We start from the raw sequence: 22,035 nt of genomic DNA, 5'->3' as shown, positions 1-22,035 counted from the left end.
TGCTCTATAATTAGAGTGTGGCAAAGAAAACTTTCAAATAGGACTTGAAACTTAATGATAGAAGAAAGAAAGCACAGGAAAGCCAGTGCCTAATTCAGAGACTGAAATAAAGCCTGAATTATTTAATTTAATCAGGGCTAATATAACTCATAAACAAAGAATCTATACATTAATGTAATGGGTGAAACTTGTACTCTTTGTTAAACAAAAATTTAACTTCCACTACTGAAGGCCTTTTTAAAAGAAAGGGTTTGTTAAGCTGGTGAGAGCAGGCCAGGCCTTGGGCCCAAATGTCCGAACCCCCAGCAGCAGCGCTGGGCGCAGAAGTCCCCCTGGCTGCCGTCCTAGTTGATGGGCACTTTTACACATTATGTTTGGGGAGGAGAGGTGAAGCTGTTTTGAAAGAATTTTTATGGCCTCAGACAAGTTGTATGGGACACGGGGAAGCAGGGCAGTTCTGTAACAAGAGCATTAACTGGTTGGTTACTCTTCTCTCTCTCTCTCTCTCTCTCTCTCTCTCTCTCTCTCTCTCTCTCTCTCTCTCTCTCTTTCTCTCTCCCCCCATCGAAGTTTAGTTTAGGACCTCTCAACATTTTTCTCTTGTCATCTTTAAAAGTAAAATTTACCACTAAAATCATATACCCCATTGTATGTCAATATGATGCATGTTCATTTAGTGTCCAATCATAACATTTATCTTTCATCTAAGTTCATTTAATGCCTTTACATTTCATTTTACGGCCTTTGAAATGGTGTCCGTATTTTGTCTTATTTTACACATGATATTTAAATATTTATTTACCTCAAAACTATCTGACTAAAGAAAGTGGTAAAAAATGATTATAAAGATAATATTGAAATGAAATATTTTAACAATAATATTAAATCAACAGTCAAATGACAATGTTAACAGATTCAAAAAACAGTCCAAGAAAGTTTCAAAACAGACTATTTTTTGCTACAAAAAGAATGGTAAGCCTCTTTTAAAATTATATTTTGAAGGTAAAATTAAATTATTTGCCATTAGGGAATAAAATAAGACTAGGAAATCTTAAGGTTCTGATTTGCTATTGTTAAAAAACAAACTTTAACTGAATAAGTCCGAAGATCGAATTGACTTGTTCGATGATTCATAAATTGGGCAGGATCCCATCTATCAGACAGAAAGAAGTTCTGAAGAACTGTGCAAAGTGGAAGGTTTTTATAGGCAGAAAAGGGGTGAGACAAGGAAAGAGGGTATTGTTTCAGGCAAGGCGACCTCCCTTTGAGAAGAGAAAATGGGTCTGTTAGGTGGATGACCTCACTAGTATTCACCAAGTAATTCCAGACTGACTGGTTAAAGGTCACATTCCTGGAAGAGGCTGAAATTGCAGTTAGGTCAGGTATTGTCTTGGTTTGCTGATGTTGGCCTTGGCATAAGTGACTTCATTTTTGGCCTGTTGTCTCTTTTTTGACACTATTTATTGAGATGAAGACCAGTGAGAAAAAATCAGTTGTCAGAGAAAAACCAGGCTGGACAGTAGTTAAAGCAGCAAAACTAGATTTAATGATATAGGAGGAAGAGAGAAAAATGGAGATAAGTGGCCCAAAGGAAAAATAAACAGTGTTTCAAGAAAAAGAGTCATCAAAAGTGTCAGTCTCGGGAGAAGTGTCTGTTCAGATCTTCTGCCCATTTTTAAATTGAATTTTTGTTTTTTATCCTTAAGTTGTATGAGTTCTTTGTATATTTTGGATATTAGGCCTTTATTCGAGTCAATGTTTGCAAATGTCTTTTCCCATTCAGTTGGTTGGCTCTTTGTTTTGTTGATGGTTTCTTTTGCTGTGCAGAAGCTCGATAGTTTGATATAGTTCAATTCATTTATTTTTGCTTTTACTTCCCTTCTCTTTGAGATCAAATTCATAAAATTCTCTCTAAATCTAAGGTCCATGAGTAATTTGTTGTTTTCTTCTATGTAATTTATTGTTTCAGATCTTAAATTTAGGTCTTTAATCCATTTGAGTTAATTTTAATATATGGTGACAGATAGCAGTCTAGTTTTATTCTTTTGCATGTGGCTTTCAAGTTTTTCCAGGACCATTTATTGGAGATGCTCTCCTTTCTTCAGTGTATGTTTTTGGCTCTTCTGTTGAACATTATTTGCCCATATATTTGGGGGTTTATTTCTGAGCTCTTGATTCTGTTCCATTGGTCTCTATATCTGTTTTTCTGCCAATACCATGCTGTTTTGATTATTGTTGTTTGTAGTATAATTTGAAGTTAAGGAGAGTGATATATCCAGGCTTGTACTTTTTTCTCAGGATTGCTTTGGCTATTTGAGATTTTTTGTGATTCCAAGACATACAAATAGCTAACAAATATATGAAAAGATGCCAAACTTCACTAGCTATTAGGCAAATGCAAATCAAAACCACAACGAGATACTACCTCATGCCTATTAGAATGGCTATCATCAACAGGACAAGTAATAACAAATGTTGGAGAAGTTGAGAAGTAAAAGAACCTCCTACACTGCTAGTTGAAATGTAAATTGATACAGCCACTATGGAAAACAGTATGGAGTTTCCTAAAAAAAAAAAAACCCTAAGAATAGGATTACCACATGACCTAGCAATACTACTTCTGGGTATCTACGCAAAAAAAATTTGAAAACATTTATCCATAAAGATATAGGCACCTCAATGTTCATAGCAGCATTATTCATGGTGGCTAAAATGTGGAAACAATCAAAGTATCCTTTGATATATAATTCGATAGAAAAGATGTGGTACATGTATACATGTATACAATGGAATATTACTCAGCCATAAGAAAAGATGAAATACTGCCATTTGTATCGACATGTATAGATCTTGAGATTATCATGTTAAGCAAAATAAGTCATATAGAAAAAACTGAAAACCATATGATTTCACTTATATGTGGGACATAAAACTGAAAGCAAGAAACCAACAAGGCAAGCAAACAGAGACCCATGGACACAGACAACAGTCTAGTGGTTACCAGAAGGAAAGGGTGTAGGAAGAGGTAAATAAGGGTAGAGGGGGTTAAATATATGGTGACAGAAAGAAATTTAGCTTTGGGTGGTGAACACACAACGCAATAAACAGATGACATATAGAATCGTACACTCAAAATCTACATGGTTTTATTTACCTATGTGCCGGAGCCAGCCGGCTGAGGTGAACAGTACCTTAGGCGGGGAGTGAGGATTAAAGAAAAGGCAGAGACAAGAGATAGAGTCAGGAGGGCATACAGTGAATACTGCAGCCCCGAGTTTATTTACAACACACTACTTATAGCATCGCAATGAGAAAACAGCAGTCACAACCCAAGGTCAGCCAAATTACTTATCCTGCAAAACAATGAAGCTCTCACAACTCAGAACTCTCTGCTCTGCGATCGAGCTCCCTTCTTGGAAGATACTGAGTGCTTAAAATAGTTTAGTGCCACTTATCTCAGAGCTCGCCAAGTTAGCTCGGCTCCCAACACCTATGTCACCTTAGTATATTTATTTAAAAAGATAAGCGTCAAATCTTAATAAAAGGCCACTGATGCAAAGACTCAACTGATCGTTTACTTAATATTTAGGCTATTTGTGATCTTATCAAGAATAGTTTTGATAGCATTTGTTAACGGTGTACTCAATTCACTCCTGTTTATAAAGAGTCTGGATTGTGTATGGAAACTTTTCTCTTGCACGTTGGATGAAAACATATGAAAAAATTCTGAGCAAATGGCATACAGGTGGTGCTGGTATAGCAGAAATGTGGTGGCTTAAAGGATCATTCCTTAGAAGGCAAAAGATTAAAATATGGCACTTTTTTCAATTCACTTTCTAGCTGGCGCTTATCTATAATGTAAAAATAATGGCCAAAATTAGTGACAATTTTGTGACCATAAGATGACCATAAGATGAAAGCTATAAGTAAGAGAATGAGAGAGAATTTGAGAAGTTGATGATGTACATTTACCACTGTGTCACAGGGATCTTCACTTTGGATTTTCTTAACTGAGAGAGAAACAAACCCTGTCAATTTTAGGTGACTACTATTTCAGATCTTTAGTACTAGGAACAGAGTAAAATTTCAAACATACACACACATATACATATATGCATACCTTTTAATATCTGCCTATACCCTTCAACACATGGTTAAGAAGGAGTTTCAGTTGATATTAAGAGTTTGTCATAATTTTTCAAAACTTTTTTACAACAAAAATGATTGCTACAAATATTTGATATCACATGTATAGAAGTCACATATATTGAATTTAAGCTATCCAGTTTAAAATCAGATTTGACATAAAATAGCCTCAAGCCCAACACTAGTGGGAGCTGGCCTCAGTTCTTGGCTTGGTCTCTTGAGGCACCTCCAAGCACAACACACAGGTGGCAGCCATCTGTGGATTGTGTGGTGATTCTTGCCAGGTGGCGCCAGGAAGGGCACAGCCTGAGGCTGAACATGCCCTGTGGTAGAGCCCTCCAGGTGGCCCAGTAGTTAGTATACTCAGTGGCTGGTTTCAGATTGAGCCTGAGCATGACCTAGACCTTCATCCACAAAATATACACACAAAGGGCAGACAGAACAGGCACCAGAGCCCTGCTAAAGCAAATCCTGCTCTATAGGGTCAGCCCCTGCACAATAGCTCCTCTACTGTAGCCATGGCTAGTCCTTACAACAAATCAGATTAAGGGTCAATCCCTCCTAATGATGTGCAAACAGAAAACAAGGCTAAACTATGACAGGAGGGAATACACAACCCACACCAAGAACACACCTGGAGCACCTGGCTCAGGTGACCAGGGGGTCTGCACCACGGGGGCCCACAGGACACCTACTACATACAGCCACTCTACTAAGACCAGGAGACTAAGCAGCCCTATCTAATACATAGAAACAAACAGAGGGAGGCAGCCAAAATGGGGAGACAAAGAAATGTCTCAAATCAAAGAACAGAACAAAGCTCCAGAAAAAATAACTAAACAAAATTAATGCAAACAATCTATCAGATGCAGAGTTCAAAACACTTGTTATAAGGATTCTCAACAACTTGGGAGAAGAGTATTTTAACAAAGAGATAAAAGACATAAAATTGAAGATAGAAAACTAAACAATGAAACAGATGGAAATGAAAAATACCATAACTGAAATGATGACTACCTTAGGAGGAACCAACAGTAAATTAGATTAAGTAGAAGACTGAATCAGTGTTTTAGAAGATAATGTAGCAGAAAACACAAAATTAGAATAGCAATAAGAAAAAAGAATAAAATATAAGGATAGTTTAAGGAGTCTCTGGGACAATAGCAACATTTGCATCACAAAGATACTAGAAGAAGAAAGAGAGGACAAGGGATTAAGAACATATTTGAAGAAATAATGACTGAAAACTTCCCTAACCAGGTGAAGGAAATAGACATATTAGCCCAGGAAGCCCAGAAATCCCAAGCAAGATGAACCAAAAGAGATCTACACCAAGACACATAATCATTAAAAAGACAAAGGTTAGAGATAAACAGAGGATACTAAAAACAGCAAGTGAGAAACAGTTATCTACAAGGGAGCTCCCATTAGACTGTTGGCTGATTTCTCAACAGAAACTTTGCAAGCCAGAAGGGATTGGCACAAAATATTCAAAGTGATGCAAAGCAAAGATCTACCACTAAGATTACTCTACCCAGAAAAGTTATTTAGAATCAAAGGAAAGACGAAGAGCTTCAAAGACAAGAAAAAACTAAAGGAGTTCACCAACAGCAATCCAGTATTACAGGAAATGTTAAAGGAACTTCTTTAAGGAGAAGGAGGGGGTAAAAAAGAACATAAATATTAATAATAAAATGTCAATAACTATGTACTTATCGATATTCACTTTAATGCAAATGGATTAAATGCTCTAATCAAAAGACATAGGGTCACTGAATGGATAAGAAAAGAAGTCCCTACATATGCTATTTATAAGATAAAATGACACAGACACTGAAAGTAAAGGAATAGAAAAAGATATTTTGTGAAAAAGGAAATGAAAAAAGCTGGGGGTGCAAAACTGTTATCAGACAAAATAAATTTCAAAACAAAGGCTATAACAAGAGACAAAGAAGGATATCACATAATGATAAAGTAATTAATCCAACATGAAGATATAAATTCATCTAACATAGGAGTACCTAAATATTTAAAGCAAATATTAACCAACATAAAGAGAGAGTCTTGGTAGGGGACTTCAACACTCTATTGACATCAAGGGATAGACATTCCAGACAGAAAATCAGTAAGATAAAAGAGGCCTTAAATGACACACTAGACTAGATGGATTTAACTGATAGTTTTAGAGCACTTAACATCAAAACAGCAAAATAAACATCCTTATCAAGTGCACATGAAACATTTTCTAAGATAGATTGTGTTAGGCCACAAAACAAGTCTCAATATAATTTAAGAAGTCTGAAATCATATCAAGAATTTTCTCCGGCCACAATGGTATGAAACTAGAAATCAATTACAAAAAGAAATGGAAAAACACAGAAACACATAAAGGCTAAATAACACGCTACTAAACAATAAAAGGGTTAATACTCCTACCCCTACCCTCCGGTAACAACTAGTCTATTGTTCTTATCAATGAGTCTGTTTTTCTGTCCTGTTTGTTTGTTGCTTTTAGGTTTATATCCCACATATAAATGATATCATACGGTTTTCAACTTTTTCTGTCTGGCTTATTTAGCTTAGTATGATTATCTTGAGGTCTATCCATATTGTCACAAATATCAGTGTTTGACCTCTTCTTATGGCCAAGTAATATTCCATTGTATACATATACCACGGCTTCTTTATCTAATCATCTATCATAGGACACTTTGATAGCTTCCATGTCCTGGCCACTGTGAATAATGCCACGATGAACATCGATGTGCAAATATCTTTTTGGATATGGGTTTTCAAGTCTTTGGGGTAAATACCCAGTAGAGGAATTGCTAGATCATACGGTAGATCAATTCTTAGTTTTTTGAAGAGCCACCATACTGTTTTCCATAGTGACTGTACCAATTTGCAGTCCCACCAGCAGTGTATGAGGGTTCCTTTTTCCTCTGCAACCTCTCCAATGCTTGTTATTACTTGTCCTGTAGCTATTCTAACTGGTGTGAGATGGTATATCATTGTGGTTTTGATTTGCATTTCCCTAATAGCTAGTGATAATGAGCATCTTTTAATGTTTGCTGGCCATTTGTACATCTTCTTGGGGGAAGTGTCTGTTCAGGTCCTCTGCCCATTTGTGATTGGATTGTTTCATTGTTGTCGTTGATGTTGTTACTGAGTTGTATGAGTTCTTTGTATATTTTGGATATTAGGCCCTTATCAGAGGAATTGCTTGCAAACATATTTTCCAATTTAGATGGTTCTCTCTTTATATTGTTGATTTTCTTTCTTTCTTTCTTTCTTTCTTTCTTTCTTTCTTTCTTTCTTTCTTTCTTTCTTTCTTTCTTTCTTTCTTTCTTTCTTTTTCTCTTTAAGTCCAAGGTCCATGAGTTTAGTTCCTATGTTTTCGTTCTCTGCATTTTATTGTTTCAGGTCTTATATTCAGATCCTTAATCTATTTTGAGTTAATTTTGATGTGTGGTGATAGACAACAATCTAGTTTCATTCTTTTATGGGTGGTTTTCCAGTTTTCCCAACACCATTTATTGAAGAGGCTTTCCTTTCTCTATTGTATGTTTTTGGCTCTTTCATTGAAAATTATTTGCCCATGTAAACATGGGTTTACTTCTGGACTCTTGATTCTGTTCCACTGATCTGTGTGTTTTTCTGGCAATACCATGCCATCTTAATTATTGTCGTTTTGTAGTATAATTTGAAGTTGGGAAGAGTGAAGCCTCTACTTTATTCTTTTCTCTCGGGATAGCTTTGGCGATTTAGGGTCTTTTGTGCTTCCATACGAATCTGATGATTTTTCATTCTATTCTTTAAAAAATGCTGTTGGGATTTTGATGGAGATTGTATTAAATCTGTATAATGCTTTACATAATATGGTCATTTTAACTATGTTGATTCTTCCAATCCAAGAACACGGAATATCTTTCTATTTTTTTGTATCTTCTCCAATTTTTTTAAGAGTCTTATAGCTTTCATAACATAGATAGTTCACATGTTTCCTTAAATTTATTTCTAGGTATTTTATGCTTTACATTGCAATTTCAAAAGGAATAATTTTTTTCCGTATTAGCTTATTGTTTCTAGTAATGTTCTTGTGGAGTCTTTAGGGTTTTCTATACAGAGAATCATGTCATCTGCAAGTAGTGACAGTTTGATTTCTTCATTTCCTATTTGGATATATTTGATATATTTTGATATATTTCTCTTGCCTGAGTGCACTCGCTAGGACCTCCATTGTTATATTGAACAAGAGTGACGATAGTGGACAGCCTTGCCTTATTCCTGATCTTAGAAGGAAGATTGTTAATTTTTTACCATTAAGTATAATGTTAGTTTAGCGATTGTCATATACGGCCTTTATTATGTTAAGTTACTTTCCTTCTATACCAATTTTGTTAAGTGTTTTGATCATAAATGGATGCTGTATTTTGTCGAAGGCTTTTTCTGCATCTATTGATATGATCATATGATTCTTATTTTTTAATTTGTTTATATGGTGTATCACATTAATCGATTTGCATATGTTGAACCATCCCTGTGCCCCTGGGATGAAGCCCACTTGATCGTGATGTATAATCTTTTTAATATGTCACCGTATTTGGTTCACTAGTATCTTATTTAGAATTTTTGCATGTGTGTTCGTGAGAGAGATTGGTCCGTAGTTTTCTTTTATTGTGTTATCTTTACCAGGTTTTGGTATCGGGGTAATATTGGCCTCATAAAATGATTTAGGTAGTATTGCTTCCTCTTTGACTTTTTGGAAGAGTTTGAGGAGAATGGGCATTAAATCTTCTTTGAATGTTTGGTAGAATTCACAGATGAAGCCATCTGGTCCTGAACTTTTGCTTTTTAGTAAATTTTTAAAGATTGTTTCAGTTTCCATACCGCTAATCTGTCTATTTAAATTTTCTAGTTTTTCTTGATTCAGTCTAGGAAGGTTGTATCTTTCTAAGTACTGGTCCATTTCTTCTAGATTATTAAATTTGATGTTATATACTTTTTCATAGTTTCCTTATATGATCCATTGTATTTTTGTGTTGTCTGTCCTAATTTCTCCTCTTTCATCCCTGATTTTATTTTACTAACCTTCTCAAAGAACCAGTTCTTTATTGCATTTATTTTTTCTATTTCTTTTTGTTTTCAGTTACATTAAATCTTCTCTAATTTTGATTATTTCTTTCCTTCTGCAGATTTTAGGTTTCTTTAATTCTTCCATTTCTAGGTGTTTTTTGTTTTTTGGGGTTTTTTTTGTTTGTTTGTTTTTTTGTTTGTTTTTAAGATGAAGCATTAGATTGTTAATTTGGGCTCATTCTGGTTTTTGAGATAGGCCTGTAATGATACAAACTTTCCTATATTACCACTTTTACAGTGTCCCAAAGTTTCAATATGTTGTGCTATCATTATCATTTGTTTCTATGTATCTCTTGATCTCCGTTTATTCTACTCTGACTCAGTCATTCTTCAGTAGCATGTTGTTTAATCCCTATGTATTCCTGGTTCTTCCTACTTTCTTTCACATTTGATCTCCAGCTTCAAAGCATTATGATCAGAGAATATGGTTGATATTATTTCAACTCTCTTATATTTGTTGAGGCTATCTCTTTGTCCCAGTATGTGGTCAATCTTTGAGAATGTTTCATGTGCACTAGAGAAGAATGTATAGGCAGCTGTTTTGGGATGAAGGGCTCTGTAAATGTCAATGATGTCCAGTCAATGTAATATGTCATTTAAGGAAGTTATTTCCTTATTGATTTTCTGCTTGGATGATATGTCCATATCCGACAGTGGGGTATTTAAGTCCCCTACTACGATAATATTTTGGTCTGTTTCCCTTTACTTCTGTTAGTAATTGCTTTATATATTTGAGGGCTCCTTGATTGGGCACATAGATGTTAATAAATGTTATATCTTCTTGGTATATAATTCCATTTATCATTATGCAGTATTCCTCAGTATCTTTCTTTAACTTTTTTATTTCGAAGTCTATTTCATTTGATATTAGTACAGCTACTCCTGCTTTTTTCTGAATGCCATATGCTTGAAATATCATTTTCCACCCTTTTACTTTGAGTCTATATTTGTCTCTGGGACTGACATGCATCTCCTGGAGGCAGTATATGGTTGGGTTTTGTGTTTTGATCCAATCCACAACTCTTTGCTTTTTTATTGGTGAGTTCAGTGCATTTACACTTTGGGTGATTATTGAAATACATGGTTTTACTATAATAATTTTATATTTTGCTTTGTGGTAGCTCAGTGTTTCCATTGCTTCCTTATCCTTGTGTTTCTGTTTTTTCTTTCTTTTTTTTTCTTTTTTGGTTGGGTTTGTGGGTGAATTGCCAGAATCCTTTGTTAAAAGGCATGAGTATATTGACTCCTTTTTTTATATATATCTTTTTTTTTCTGCATGTGCCTTATCTCCATTCTCCTTTGCGAATTTGGATCTTTGAATCCTCCCCTTTTCTGTTATTGTTGTCTCAATTTGTCCCTATGTATGCTGAATGTTTATTAGCATCTTGCAGTAGCAAATCTCTTCTCATTGTTTAAGCTTATAATACCCTGTTCTTAATGAGAAATTGCACTCATCTGACTCTATCTGCCTGCTAGTCACCTTACTCATAGTTACGTAATTTTTTTTTTTCATTTTGTTTTAGTTGAGCTAACCCTTTTCAGTACTTCCTGTAATACAAGACTCATACTGGAGAATTCCTTCAATTTTTGTATGTCTGGAAAGGTCTTTATTTCTCCTTCATATCTAAAGGAGAGCTTTGCTGGATACATTATTCTTGGCTGGTAGTTCTTTCATTTAATAGTTTGAATATTCGATTCTACTCCTTTCTTGCTTGTAGGGTTTGTGCTAAGAAGTTGGACAATAATGTAATAGATTTTCCTTTATAGGTTGCCATCCTCTTTTCCCAAGCTGCCATGAGAATTCTTTCTTTGTCATCGATTTTCAATAATTGTAATACAATGTATCTTTGTGAAGGCCTTTTTGGGTTGAGATAATTGGGTGTTCTGTTGACTTCTTGAATTCCAAGTTCCAGTTCATTTCTTAGATTTGGGAAATGCTCGTCAACTATTTGTCTGAAAATGCTTTCTAATCCCTACTCCTTTTCCTCCCCCTCGAAAATGCCCATTATTCTTATATTTCCTCTCTTGATGGTATCAGCTAGTTCTTGTATTTCTCTCTCGTTATTTTTCATTCTTCGGTTTCTCTCTTCTTCCTTCTGATTTATTTGTAGTTTTTGTCTTTGCTATGACTGATCCTTTCCTCCATTTGGTCAATTCTATTTCTCAAGCTTGCTATTTCATTTTTCATCTCTTTCAGTGTGTTCCTCATCTCCAATAGTTCTATTTGTTTTTTTTTTTTTTTGAGAGTTTCAATCTCCTTGCTAAAGAACTCATTCTGCTGATAGAGTTGTTTTTTTTCCAATTCCTGAATTGTTGATATGAATTGTTTTTGATCTTACCGAGTCTTCTTAGAAGTATCATCCTGAATTCTCTTTCATTTAAGTCATGTATTTCTATGTATTTAAGCTTATTTTCTGGAGATTTTTCTCTCTCTTTCTGAGCTGCCTTGTCATTTTTGTTGTTCATGGTGTTTGATGGACATTTTCTCTGTCTGGGCATTAATAGAAGTGTATTCTGCTTTTTTTTTTTCCAGAAAAAATGATTTATCATATAAAGGTCTCTCTTTGGCCTCTCGCTAAGAAGGCATTTTTGCTGGTTGGTTTGTTTGTTTGTTTTTAGCTTTCAATAAGTGGCATATAAGCATCTTGTATCCCTGCTTTATATAAAGTCTTAAAAATGCTTTTTTCCCCCTAATAAAAATTAAATCATGCTTGCTATCCTCAGTCTCAGTCCCTGTCAGTGTTTGCGACAGTTTCGGTAGCATTTTGTCAGATTTCCCTGGTGCTCTTCGTTGTTTGGTCTTGGAGGATATGATAGGAGCATCCCTGTGGGTTGGGGGATGGGGACCGTTGCTCAGCCTTGCATTTTGCAGCTGTGGCTAGTAATAATCAACCGTTGCTTCTCTGCAGTACCCCTTTCTCTGCCATCTCCACTTCTCTGCTTTCTGCACTGGTCCCTGTGCACTGCCTCTGCATGAAACTCACAGCTCTCTTAGGCAGTGTTGCTTAGGGAAACTGCTGCACCTTCTCCTCTCCCTATCCTCCTTCAAGGAGCTCTGGCTTCAAGAGGCAGCCTCTTTGTTTCTCCCAGTTTACTGCTCGACTCCTGGGGTTCTGATTTGTGGTAGCTCTTATTCACAGATTCCACGCTCAGATGTGCTGGTGTGCAGTTTGGGTGTTTTTTGTTGAGTGTTCAATGTTCAGCTTATTCAAAGGGAGACATTAGGGACATCTCTCACTCTGCCTTGTTTGTGACCAGAAAGACATTTTAATTCATGACTCAAAATTTCCAAAGGAGACACATGGATACAGCTGTGGGTGTTCATTTTAGAAACTCAGAGGAACTTGATATGCAATATCACGGAGCCTGCCACTTCTGTCTCAGGGCAGAATTTCCCTCTGTGAGCCACTATTTCTGAGTGTGGTGACCATGTTTTCAATCAGAGAAATACTGAGTGGGTCCATCACAGCAGCGAAGGCTCCCAGAGCACTCTACAGTGCTCCAAGAGCACTGTGGCAGGGGCTGTCGGTGGGGTGATGCTACTTTCCTAGGAGACACCAAAACAGTGGAAGTGTTACCCAGCCAGGACATTTGGTGTGTTCCTAGGAAAAATCAGGAGTCTGGAACCTGATAATAGTGAGATTTTGTGTTGTTGTTGTTTTTTTTTTTTTTTAGTTTCCGTGTTTAGTCTAAACAAATTTTTAATTAAATTACACAGCAGTTTATATGAATAATCACATTGGCTTATTTTGAAAATGACACCTCACGCATTCCTAAATATCACATGTAATTGGTGATGCAAATAGACAACTAATGGCAACAGGACCCTGTTTAGGCAGAAAGTCTTGAAAGCATGTATTATTCTTTTGTATCTGACCTCTCTCTTAACAGAATTTAGACAGATGCTAAGATGTAAATACTCACTCACTTATTTGACTCTCAGCTATGACCTGGGCCCTTGGCATTAAAATATTTGGTACCAGACTTTAATTTTAGAATGAATCAACAAAAGAACTGAGAATGTACACATCCACTAAAACAAACAAACAAAAACAGATTAAGAATGATAAATAAGAATTTATTGCAACAGCAATAAATTCACCAAGTCCCCAGAGAAGCCCATCACTGAGATAACCACGGTGTCTTCACACAAATTATTCTCAGGAATGTATTAAAATTAGCTTATGGTTGTGACATCTTCAGACCTGACTGGCTACAATTTCTGGAGAGTCTACAAGCCTCCTACTCTTTTCAAATATATAATTTCTGTTTAAATTGTACTGAATTTATTTCTGTTAAAGAATAACTTTATCTCAGCCAAGGACCTTAGCTAATCATATTTCAGTTCCCATTCTAATTCAGTTGGGAACCTTGCTAGAAAAGAGTAAGTGCTAGTAAGTACTTGGTCACTGATATTAAGCAGAAAAAGTCCTATTTTTTTCTCAAAAATTTAAACTTAATTTATACAATATGAGGGATATCTTCTAAGAGCAAGGAAAACGTCCTTTTCAAAATAGTGCTGTATAATTATACTTGATGAGACTATACCCTATCATATAGTAGGACATAATCAAGTCTTACTCATCTGCCATTCCAAAATCAAATTTTATTCTGCTACTGAAGAAATTTCTAAATGTTCAGTTGATTTTAGTTTTAAAACATCTGAATTCGTATCATTTCATATAATATGTGCATCTATTATTTTGGAATAAAAGATAATCATTTTGAGTCCTAACCATCAGTAATCCATCAATATCATGAGTTAGATAATTCAGGGCTTCTTACATGCTCATTATACCTTCTTTCATCCCATCTGTCCAAAGAGAATGAAAAATATAGCAGAATATACTCCTGGAAATTTATAAACCCCCATCCATCATGCATAGGTGTTCTGATAACCTGCTACTGATGGCGAAGCCTTTGTAGGTGAGTGACTGTGCACGTATACCTATTAAAGATGTTGGCGCTGAGAGGGTCACTCCAAACCAACTTCCCAAAGCTTGTTCAGTAGAATTATGAGAATAGTAACTGGAAAACACAATGAACATAACAGTAAATATCATGAAAAGTATAACAATAGCTACTTGGGATATAAACTGTGTGTTTTACAGGGTGATTGAGGCGTGGCTCAGGTGGATTAATCTGTATTAATTAATGAGCAATGTGCCTTATCCTTTTATGAAGTAACTCTCCTTTAATAGTCCTTTTTGCATATTCTCAACTATAAGTAATTATTCTGCAGTTGAATACACCTATAAATAAATTACTTATTTAGGATTCATACCTCTATTTCCAGGGTCCCTCTCATGAAAGATGTAAACTTGTTGCATTTACTTTATGGTGTAGTAAGGACTTCTAATCTCTTGCAGAAACTCTGCCTAATTTCTATATATATCACATCCTCTGAAAATCAGGAAATAGAAGAACCATTATGTACTAATTAAGAGAAAATTGTAATGGAAATAAAACAAAAACATACTCTTGAATAAACCCAGCAATGGTATAACATTTAGTGTTCTTTTAGCTTATTTTAGCCATTTGGGTGATATACAAAGTATAGTAGAATTATTATAGCGAATGATAACACTAAGTTTGGCTGTTTTAATTTTTATTTATACATATTAGTAAAACTTTATTGTCCACACATTAGAGTAAAATGTAAGCTCTTTACATTTATTGAAATATTACCACAAACTTAAAAAAAAAAACAGAAAAGTAGTTGGGAAAATATAATTATTTTGTCTAATCTTAATTACATTAATACTCTATATTAATTTAGTTCCTATTCTCATCCTGGAATTATATTTTTCCTAATGACTATACAATGTTGATGTGACCTCTCTGTGAGGCTGCAGGGCTAATGTGACTGTGTTTACATTTTCACAGAGTGGATTCTCTGAATTACTCTCCTCAAAGCCCCCATCACCTCCTTGTTCCTCAGACTGTAGATGACAGGGTTGAGCACGGGAGTCAGGATGGTGTAGAAGACAGCCAGTATCATGTCCTCTTTTGGAGATCTCAGGGATCTCGGGCGTAGGTAAGTGTAAACAAAGGGTGCATAGTACAAAGTCACCACGGTGAGGTGGGTACTGCAGGTCCAGTAGGCCTTCTTCCTCCCTGTCTCTGAGCGCATGCGGAAGACAGCAAGGAGCACCCGGCCATAGGAACAAGCAATAGCAATGAAAGGGAACAAGAGAAACAGGGTGGTGCTCGCAAACACTGTGCTCTCATAGACCCAGGTATCCATGCAAGCCAAACTCACCATAGCTGGGACATCACAGAAGAAATGGTTGATGGCCCTAGATCGACAGTAGGGAATATGAAGGATGTATGCAGTGTGAGCACAGGAGTTGCTGGCGCCCGTCATCCAAGATCCTGCTATCATCAGCATACACGCTCTTTTACTCATCCGGGTGGGATAGTGGAGGGGAAAGCAAATGGCCACATAGCGGTCATAGGCCATGCATGTCAACAGCAGTCCTTCTGTGCCTGCTAAAGTCAAGAAGAAGAAGCTCTGAACCCCACACCCAATGAATGAGATAGACTTGTTCCCCAGAAGGTAATTGAAAGCCATTTTGGGGACAGTGGTGGAGACATAGTTCAGATCAATGAGGGAGAGCTGGCTGAGGAGGATGTACATGGGAGTGTGGAGGTGGACGTCCAGCACAATGAGGAGGACCATGGACAGGTTGCCAAGCAGAGCCATCAGGAACATGAGCACAATTAGAGATAGGAAGAAGAGCCCGACTTTCGATGGAGGGAGCAGCCCCAATAAGAAGAAATCAGTTGATGTTTGGTTATAATTCTCCATTTGATGGCTTTCCTGAAAGAAGAGACAAGATATGCATGCTTGCATGGTAAATAAAGAACTTTGAACTGTGTATTAGTTTTAAAAATTTTTGCTTTTCATCTAACTCTGAGTATTTCAGGAAATACCCAGATCTTTAAGTAAATAATGAGAGTTTCTTATTTTGAAAAAAAAAATTCCCATTCTATTATCCAAAGACACAAGGTAAGGCGGTGTATTTTCATGCAAATCTTTTGTAAGAATCCATGAAATAACAAAAGGAAAATAACTCAGCTAATTCAAATAGTATATAAATGATTGTCTCCCCTCATAAATTCATTTATCAAAAATACCAAATATTTTAATTAAACATATTTAAATTTTTATGCCAAGACTGAACCCAAATAGATATCAGTTTAAATGAATACAGTTTTGGTTCATTATATGAATGAATTTAGTGATACACAGAGGGTCACATTTTTTTCCTGAATTCAAGATTTTATTTTTGTTCATCATTTGAAACATAATTGTAACTTTTTTTCTCATATTCAGACACTAGATTTTTTATATCACTTTGTATAACATTGCTGAGTAAACAAACTCTCCTGAAAGTCAGTTGTCTGTTAGTGGAATGGGCTAAGAAAAACACCAGTGTTTATTCCCTAACACTATCAGATACAAATTAATAGTCCTGATTATTGGAATCTTCCAATATCATCATTTTTATCCTTCCATCTCAATCGCTCATTTTTTCATGGAGGGGAGACCCTACTCCAGATCTCCTGTAATCTGTGTGCATGCAGCTGCCATTATTCAGAAGTTCAAGAATCATAAAATGTGAATAATCCCAAGATTTAAAAAAAAAATACAGAAAGGAAGAAATGTCAGATGGAAGATTTAACACATTTTAGATGGTGGGATTTGAATGGAAAATGGTTATTCAATTAATGAGGATAATGGGAGGAAACTGTATTCCAAAGAAAATTCTACCTGTAGAAAACCCTTGACATCGTGCTTGATCAGTGTCCTTCTAATCATCCTGGTCTACCCAAAATAAAAAGGTTCTCGAAAAAAGAAGGCTTTCGCTTTTAATGAGAGGAAACTACTGGGAAAATTACAATGAGCAAATTACTGTATGACTCATACAGAATTCTAAATCCACAGATTCTGATATTTTTGAAGAAGTCAAGAACAAGGGGATTAAAATATACTCAGAGCTAAATTTTTTAAAAAAGGAAAAAGTATAGACAAAAATATTTTAAAATAAAATGTAACATATTTAGAAATCTATAAAATATTAATCCACAAAAATAAGTGATCTCAGTGATGTCAGAAAATGGCAGAGTGAGAGACATCCAGAGATCTCTCCCCTGGAAACTACAATAATAAAACATCTAAAACTCAACAAAAAACACCCAAACTGCATACCAGCACATCTCAGCTTGGGATCTGCGCATAACAGCTACCACAGGACAGAACCCTGGGAGTCTGGTGGTAGACTGGGTAAAACAAGTTGCCACTCACAGCTGGAGCTCACTGTAGGAGGAGGGAGGAAGGGAGAAGGTGTGGTGTGTTCCCTGAACAGCCCTGCCTGGGGAAGCTGTGAGCTTCATGCAGCCAGCGGCAGTGCCCAGGCATCAGGGCAGAAAGCAGAGAAGTGGGGATGGCAGAGAAGTGGGAATGGCAGGGAAACAACAGTTGATTATTACCAGCTTCAGTTGCAAAACACAAGGCTGAGCCGCAGCCCTCATCCCACAACCCATAGGGCTCCACCACCCATATCCTCCAACTGAACGCTGTGTTGCCCCAGGGGAATCTGAGCAAATCCTACCAAAACTGAAACTGTTACTAACACTGACAGGGACTGAGACTGAAGGTAGTATGCACAATTGAATATATATAAGAAAAAGAAAAGCATTTTTAAGACTTTATATAAAGCATAATGTAAGAATCTTAGACGCCACATATTGGAAACCAAGAGAAAAATGCCTTCTTTGCAAAAGGTTGAAGAGACACCTTTATTTACTAAATCTTCTTTCTGAAAAACAAAAGCAGAATGCACTTCCATTAGTGATCATAGGGAGAAATAGCCCATTAAACATCTTGTCAATCAAGGTGACAAGGCAACTCAGACAGAAATAAAAAATCTCCAGAAATGAGCTTAGAGACATAGATATATCCGACTTAAATGACAGAGAATTCAGGATGGCACTTCTAAAAAAAATCAACGAGATCCAAATGATTCATATCAAAAATTTCAGAAACCGAAAAAACAAATAGATGAGCAGAATGAGTCCATTAGCAAGGAGATTGAAATTCTCAAAAAGAACCAATTAGAACTTCTGGAGATGAAAAATATAATAGCAAGCTTGGGAAATAGAGTGGACCAAATGAAGGAAAGGATCAGTCATATCAAAGACAGAAATCTACAAATAAATCAGAAGGGAGAAGAGAGAAACCAAAGAATGAAAAATAATGAAAGAAATACAAGAACTAGCTGATACCAGCAGGAGAGGAAACATATGAATAATGAGCATTCTCGAAGTGGAGGAAAATGAGAAGGAATTAGAAAGCATTTTCACATAAATAGTTGATGAGAATTTCCCAAATCTACGAAATAAGCTGGAGCTTGGAATTCAAGAAGTCAACAAATCACCCAGTTATCTCAACTCAAAAGGGCCTTCCCAAAGACACATTGTATTAAAATTATCAAAAATCATAGACAAAGACAGAATTCTCAAGGCAGCCAAGAAAGAGAGGATGGTTACCTATAAAGAAAAAACCCATTAGAAAATCAACAGACTTATCAACATAAACTTTACAAGCAAGAATGGAGTGGAATCAAATATTTAAATTATGAAGTGAAAGGAACTACCAGCCTAGAATAATGTATCCAGCTAAGCTCTCCTTTAAATATGAAGGAGAAATTAAGACATACAAAAATTGAGGGAATTCTTCACTAGGAGGCCTGCATTACAGGAAATACTGAAAGGGGTCAGGTCCCCTAAATCAAAATGACAATAAAATATATAATTAGGAGTAACATGACTAGCAGGCAGATAGAAGCATAAAAGTGCAATCCTTACTGAGAACAGTCATCAGGGCAGAAAGCAGAGAGATGAGATGGCAGAGAAACAACAGTTGATTATTACCAGCTCTGGTTGCAAAACCGAGGCTGAGCCACAGTTCCCAACTCTGAACTCAAATGACCTCTCCACCCATACCCTCTGAGACTAAACACCACAGAGCCCAAGGGGAATCTTAGCAAATGCTCCTGAAACTGACACTACCCTGACAGGGACTGAAACTGAGGGTAGCAGCGTGATTGAATATCTATTAGAAAAAAAAGGCATTATTAAGACTTTATATAAAGCAGGGATCCATGAGGCTTAGATGCCACCTCCTGGAAACCAAAAGAAAAGTGCCTTCTTTGCAGCAGGCTAAAGAGAAATCTTTATATAATAAATTTTTCTGGAAAAAAAATCAGAATACATTTCCATTAATGCCCAGGTGGAGAAATAATCCATTAAAAACCATGAACAATCAAGGTGACAAGGCATTTCAGATAGAAAGAGAAAAATCTCCAGAAAATAAGCTTACAGATATAGAAATATGCAATTTAAATGACAGAGAATTCAGAATGGTACTTCTGAAAAAACTCAGTGAGTTTTGAAATGAGTCATATCAACAATTTCAGGAATTGAAAAAACAACTAGATGAGCCTGGCTGATATCATCAGGGGAGGAAACATAAGAATAATGAGCATTCTTGAAGGAGAGGAAAAAGAGCAGGGCTTAGAAAGCATTTTCAGACAAATCTAAGGAATGAGCTGGAGCTTGGAATTCAAGAAGTCAAAGGAACACCCAATTACTTCAACCCAAAAGGGCCTTCACCAAGAAACATTTTATTAAAATTATCAAAAATCATAGACAAAGACAGAATTCTCAGAGCAGCCAGGGAGAAGAAAACAGTAACTTATAAAGGAAAACCCATAAGAGTATCGTTGGACTTCTTACCACAAACGTTACAAGCCAGAAAGGAATGGCATCAAATAATTAAACTATGAAGTGAAAGAAACTACCAGCCTAGAATACTGTATCCAGCTAAGCTCTCCTTTTGATCTGAAGGAGAAATTAAGACCTTTCCAGACATACAGAAATTAAGGGAATTCTTCACTACGATGCCTGCACTACAGGAAATACTGAAAGGAGTCAACTCACCTAAAACAAAATGACAAAAAAAAAAATGTAATTAGGAGGGACTATCAGATAAATAAGCAGAGGAGTGTAAACTTTACAAAGAACAGGGCATTATAAGCTAAAATAATAAGAGATTTGCTATAGCAAGATATAATGAACGTTCAGCATACATAGGGACAAAGTGAGACAACAATGAATGAAAAGGAGAGGATTCAAAGATCCAGATTCGCAAAGGGGAAGGGAAATAAGGCACGTGCAAAAGGAAATGGACGACATGTATATATATATGCGATAAAGAGATACATAGAAATGAATGATAATGATAGCACAACATATCAAAACTTTTGGGACACAGCAAAAGTGGTCATAAGAGGAGGGTTCATATCATTATAGGCCTATCTCCAAAAACAAGAATGAGCCCAAATAAACAACCTAACATTTCATCTTAAAAAACTAGAAAAGGAAAAACAAATGAAACCTAAAATCAGCAGAAGGAAAGAAATAATCAAAATTAGAGCAGAAATAAATGAAATTGAAAACAAAAAAGAAAAAAGAAATGCAGCAAAGAGCTGGTTCTTTGAGAAGGTTAATAAAATTGACAAATCTCTGGTTAGACACACTAAAGTAAAAAGAGAAATGACACAAATACACAAAATCAAGGATGAAAGAAGGGAAATTATGACAGATACTGCAGAAATACAAATGATCATACAAGAATACTATGAAAAAATATATAACACTAAATTTAATAACTTAGAAGAAATGGGCCAGTACTTAGAAAAATACAATCTTCCTAGACTGAATCAAGAAGAACTGGAAATTCTAAGTAGACTGTTCAGCAGTATAGAAAAATGGATCAGTATTTAGAAAGATACAACCTTCCTAGACTGAATCAAGAAAAAATGGAAAATTTAAATAGACCAATCAGCAGTATAGAAATTGAAACAATCATCAAAAACCTACCAAAAAGTAAAAGTCCAGGACCAGATGTCTTCATCAGTGAATTCTACCAAATATTCAGAGAAGATTTAATACCTATTCTCCTCAAATTCTTCCAAAAATTCGAAAAAGAGGAACTAGTTACCAACTCATTTTATTAGGTCAATATTACTCTGATACCAAAACCTGGTAAAGATACACAATAAAAGAAAACTACAGACCAATATCTCTCATAAACACATATGCAAAAATCCTAAATAATATACTAGCGAAGCTAATACAGTAACATATTAAAAAGATTATACACCACAATCAAGCGAGCTTCATCCCAGGGGCACAGGGATGGTTTAACATATGTAAATTGATTAATGTGATATCCCACATAAACAAATTAAAAAATCAGAATCATATGATCATATCAATTGATGCAGAAAAAGCCTTTGACAAGATACAGCATCCATTTGTGATCAAAATACTTTATAAAATCAGTATAGAAGAAAAATACCCTAACATAATAAAGGCCATCTCTAACATATCCTCAGCCAACATTATACTTAAGGGTGAAAAACTAAAAACCTTTCCTCTAAGGTCTAAAACAAGGGAAGGCTTCCCACTATAGCCACTCTTATTCAATATAATAATGGAGATCCTAGAGATTGCAACCAGGCAAGAGAAAGATATAAAAGGCATCCAAATAGTAAACGAAGAACTTAAACTGTCACTATTTGTGGATGACATGATTCTCTATATAGAAAATCCTAAGGACTCCACAAGAACATTACTAGAAAAAATAAGCAAGTACAGTAAAGTCTCTGGATACAAAATCAA

At 35.8% G+C, this 22,035-nt stretch overlaps 1 protein-coding gene across 1 annotated transcript; it reads right to left on the bottom strand.

Annotated features, from left to right (window-relative positions):
* Nucleotides 1-15,154: 15,154 nt before the first annotated feature.
* On the bottom strand, nt 15,155-16,093 carry LOC102879876 (olfactory receptor 2L3). The gene has a single exon (XM_006923286.1). The coding sequence runs from the start codon at nt 16,091-16,093 to the stop codon at nt 15,155-15,157; it is 939 nt and encodes a 312-aa protein (XP_006923348.1).
* Between the last annotated feature and the right edge of the window lie 5,942 nt (nt 16,094-22,035).

Source organism: Pteropus alecto, unplaced genomic scaffold, assembly GCF_000325575.1.
Source record: "Pteropus alecto unplaced genomic scaffold, ASM32557v1 scaffold78, whole genome shotgun sequence".
NCBI lineage: Eukaryota > Metazoa > Chordata > Mammalia > Chiroptera > Pteropodidae > Pteropus > Pteropus alecto.
This window is presented reverse-complemented; position numbering and strand designations above follow the sequence as displayed.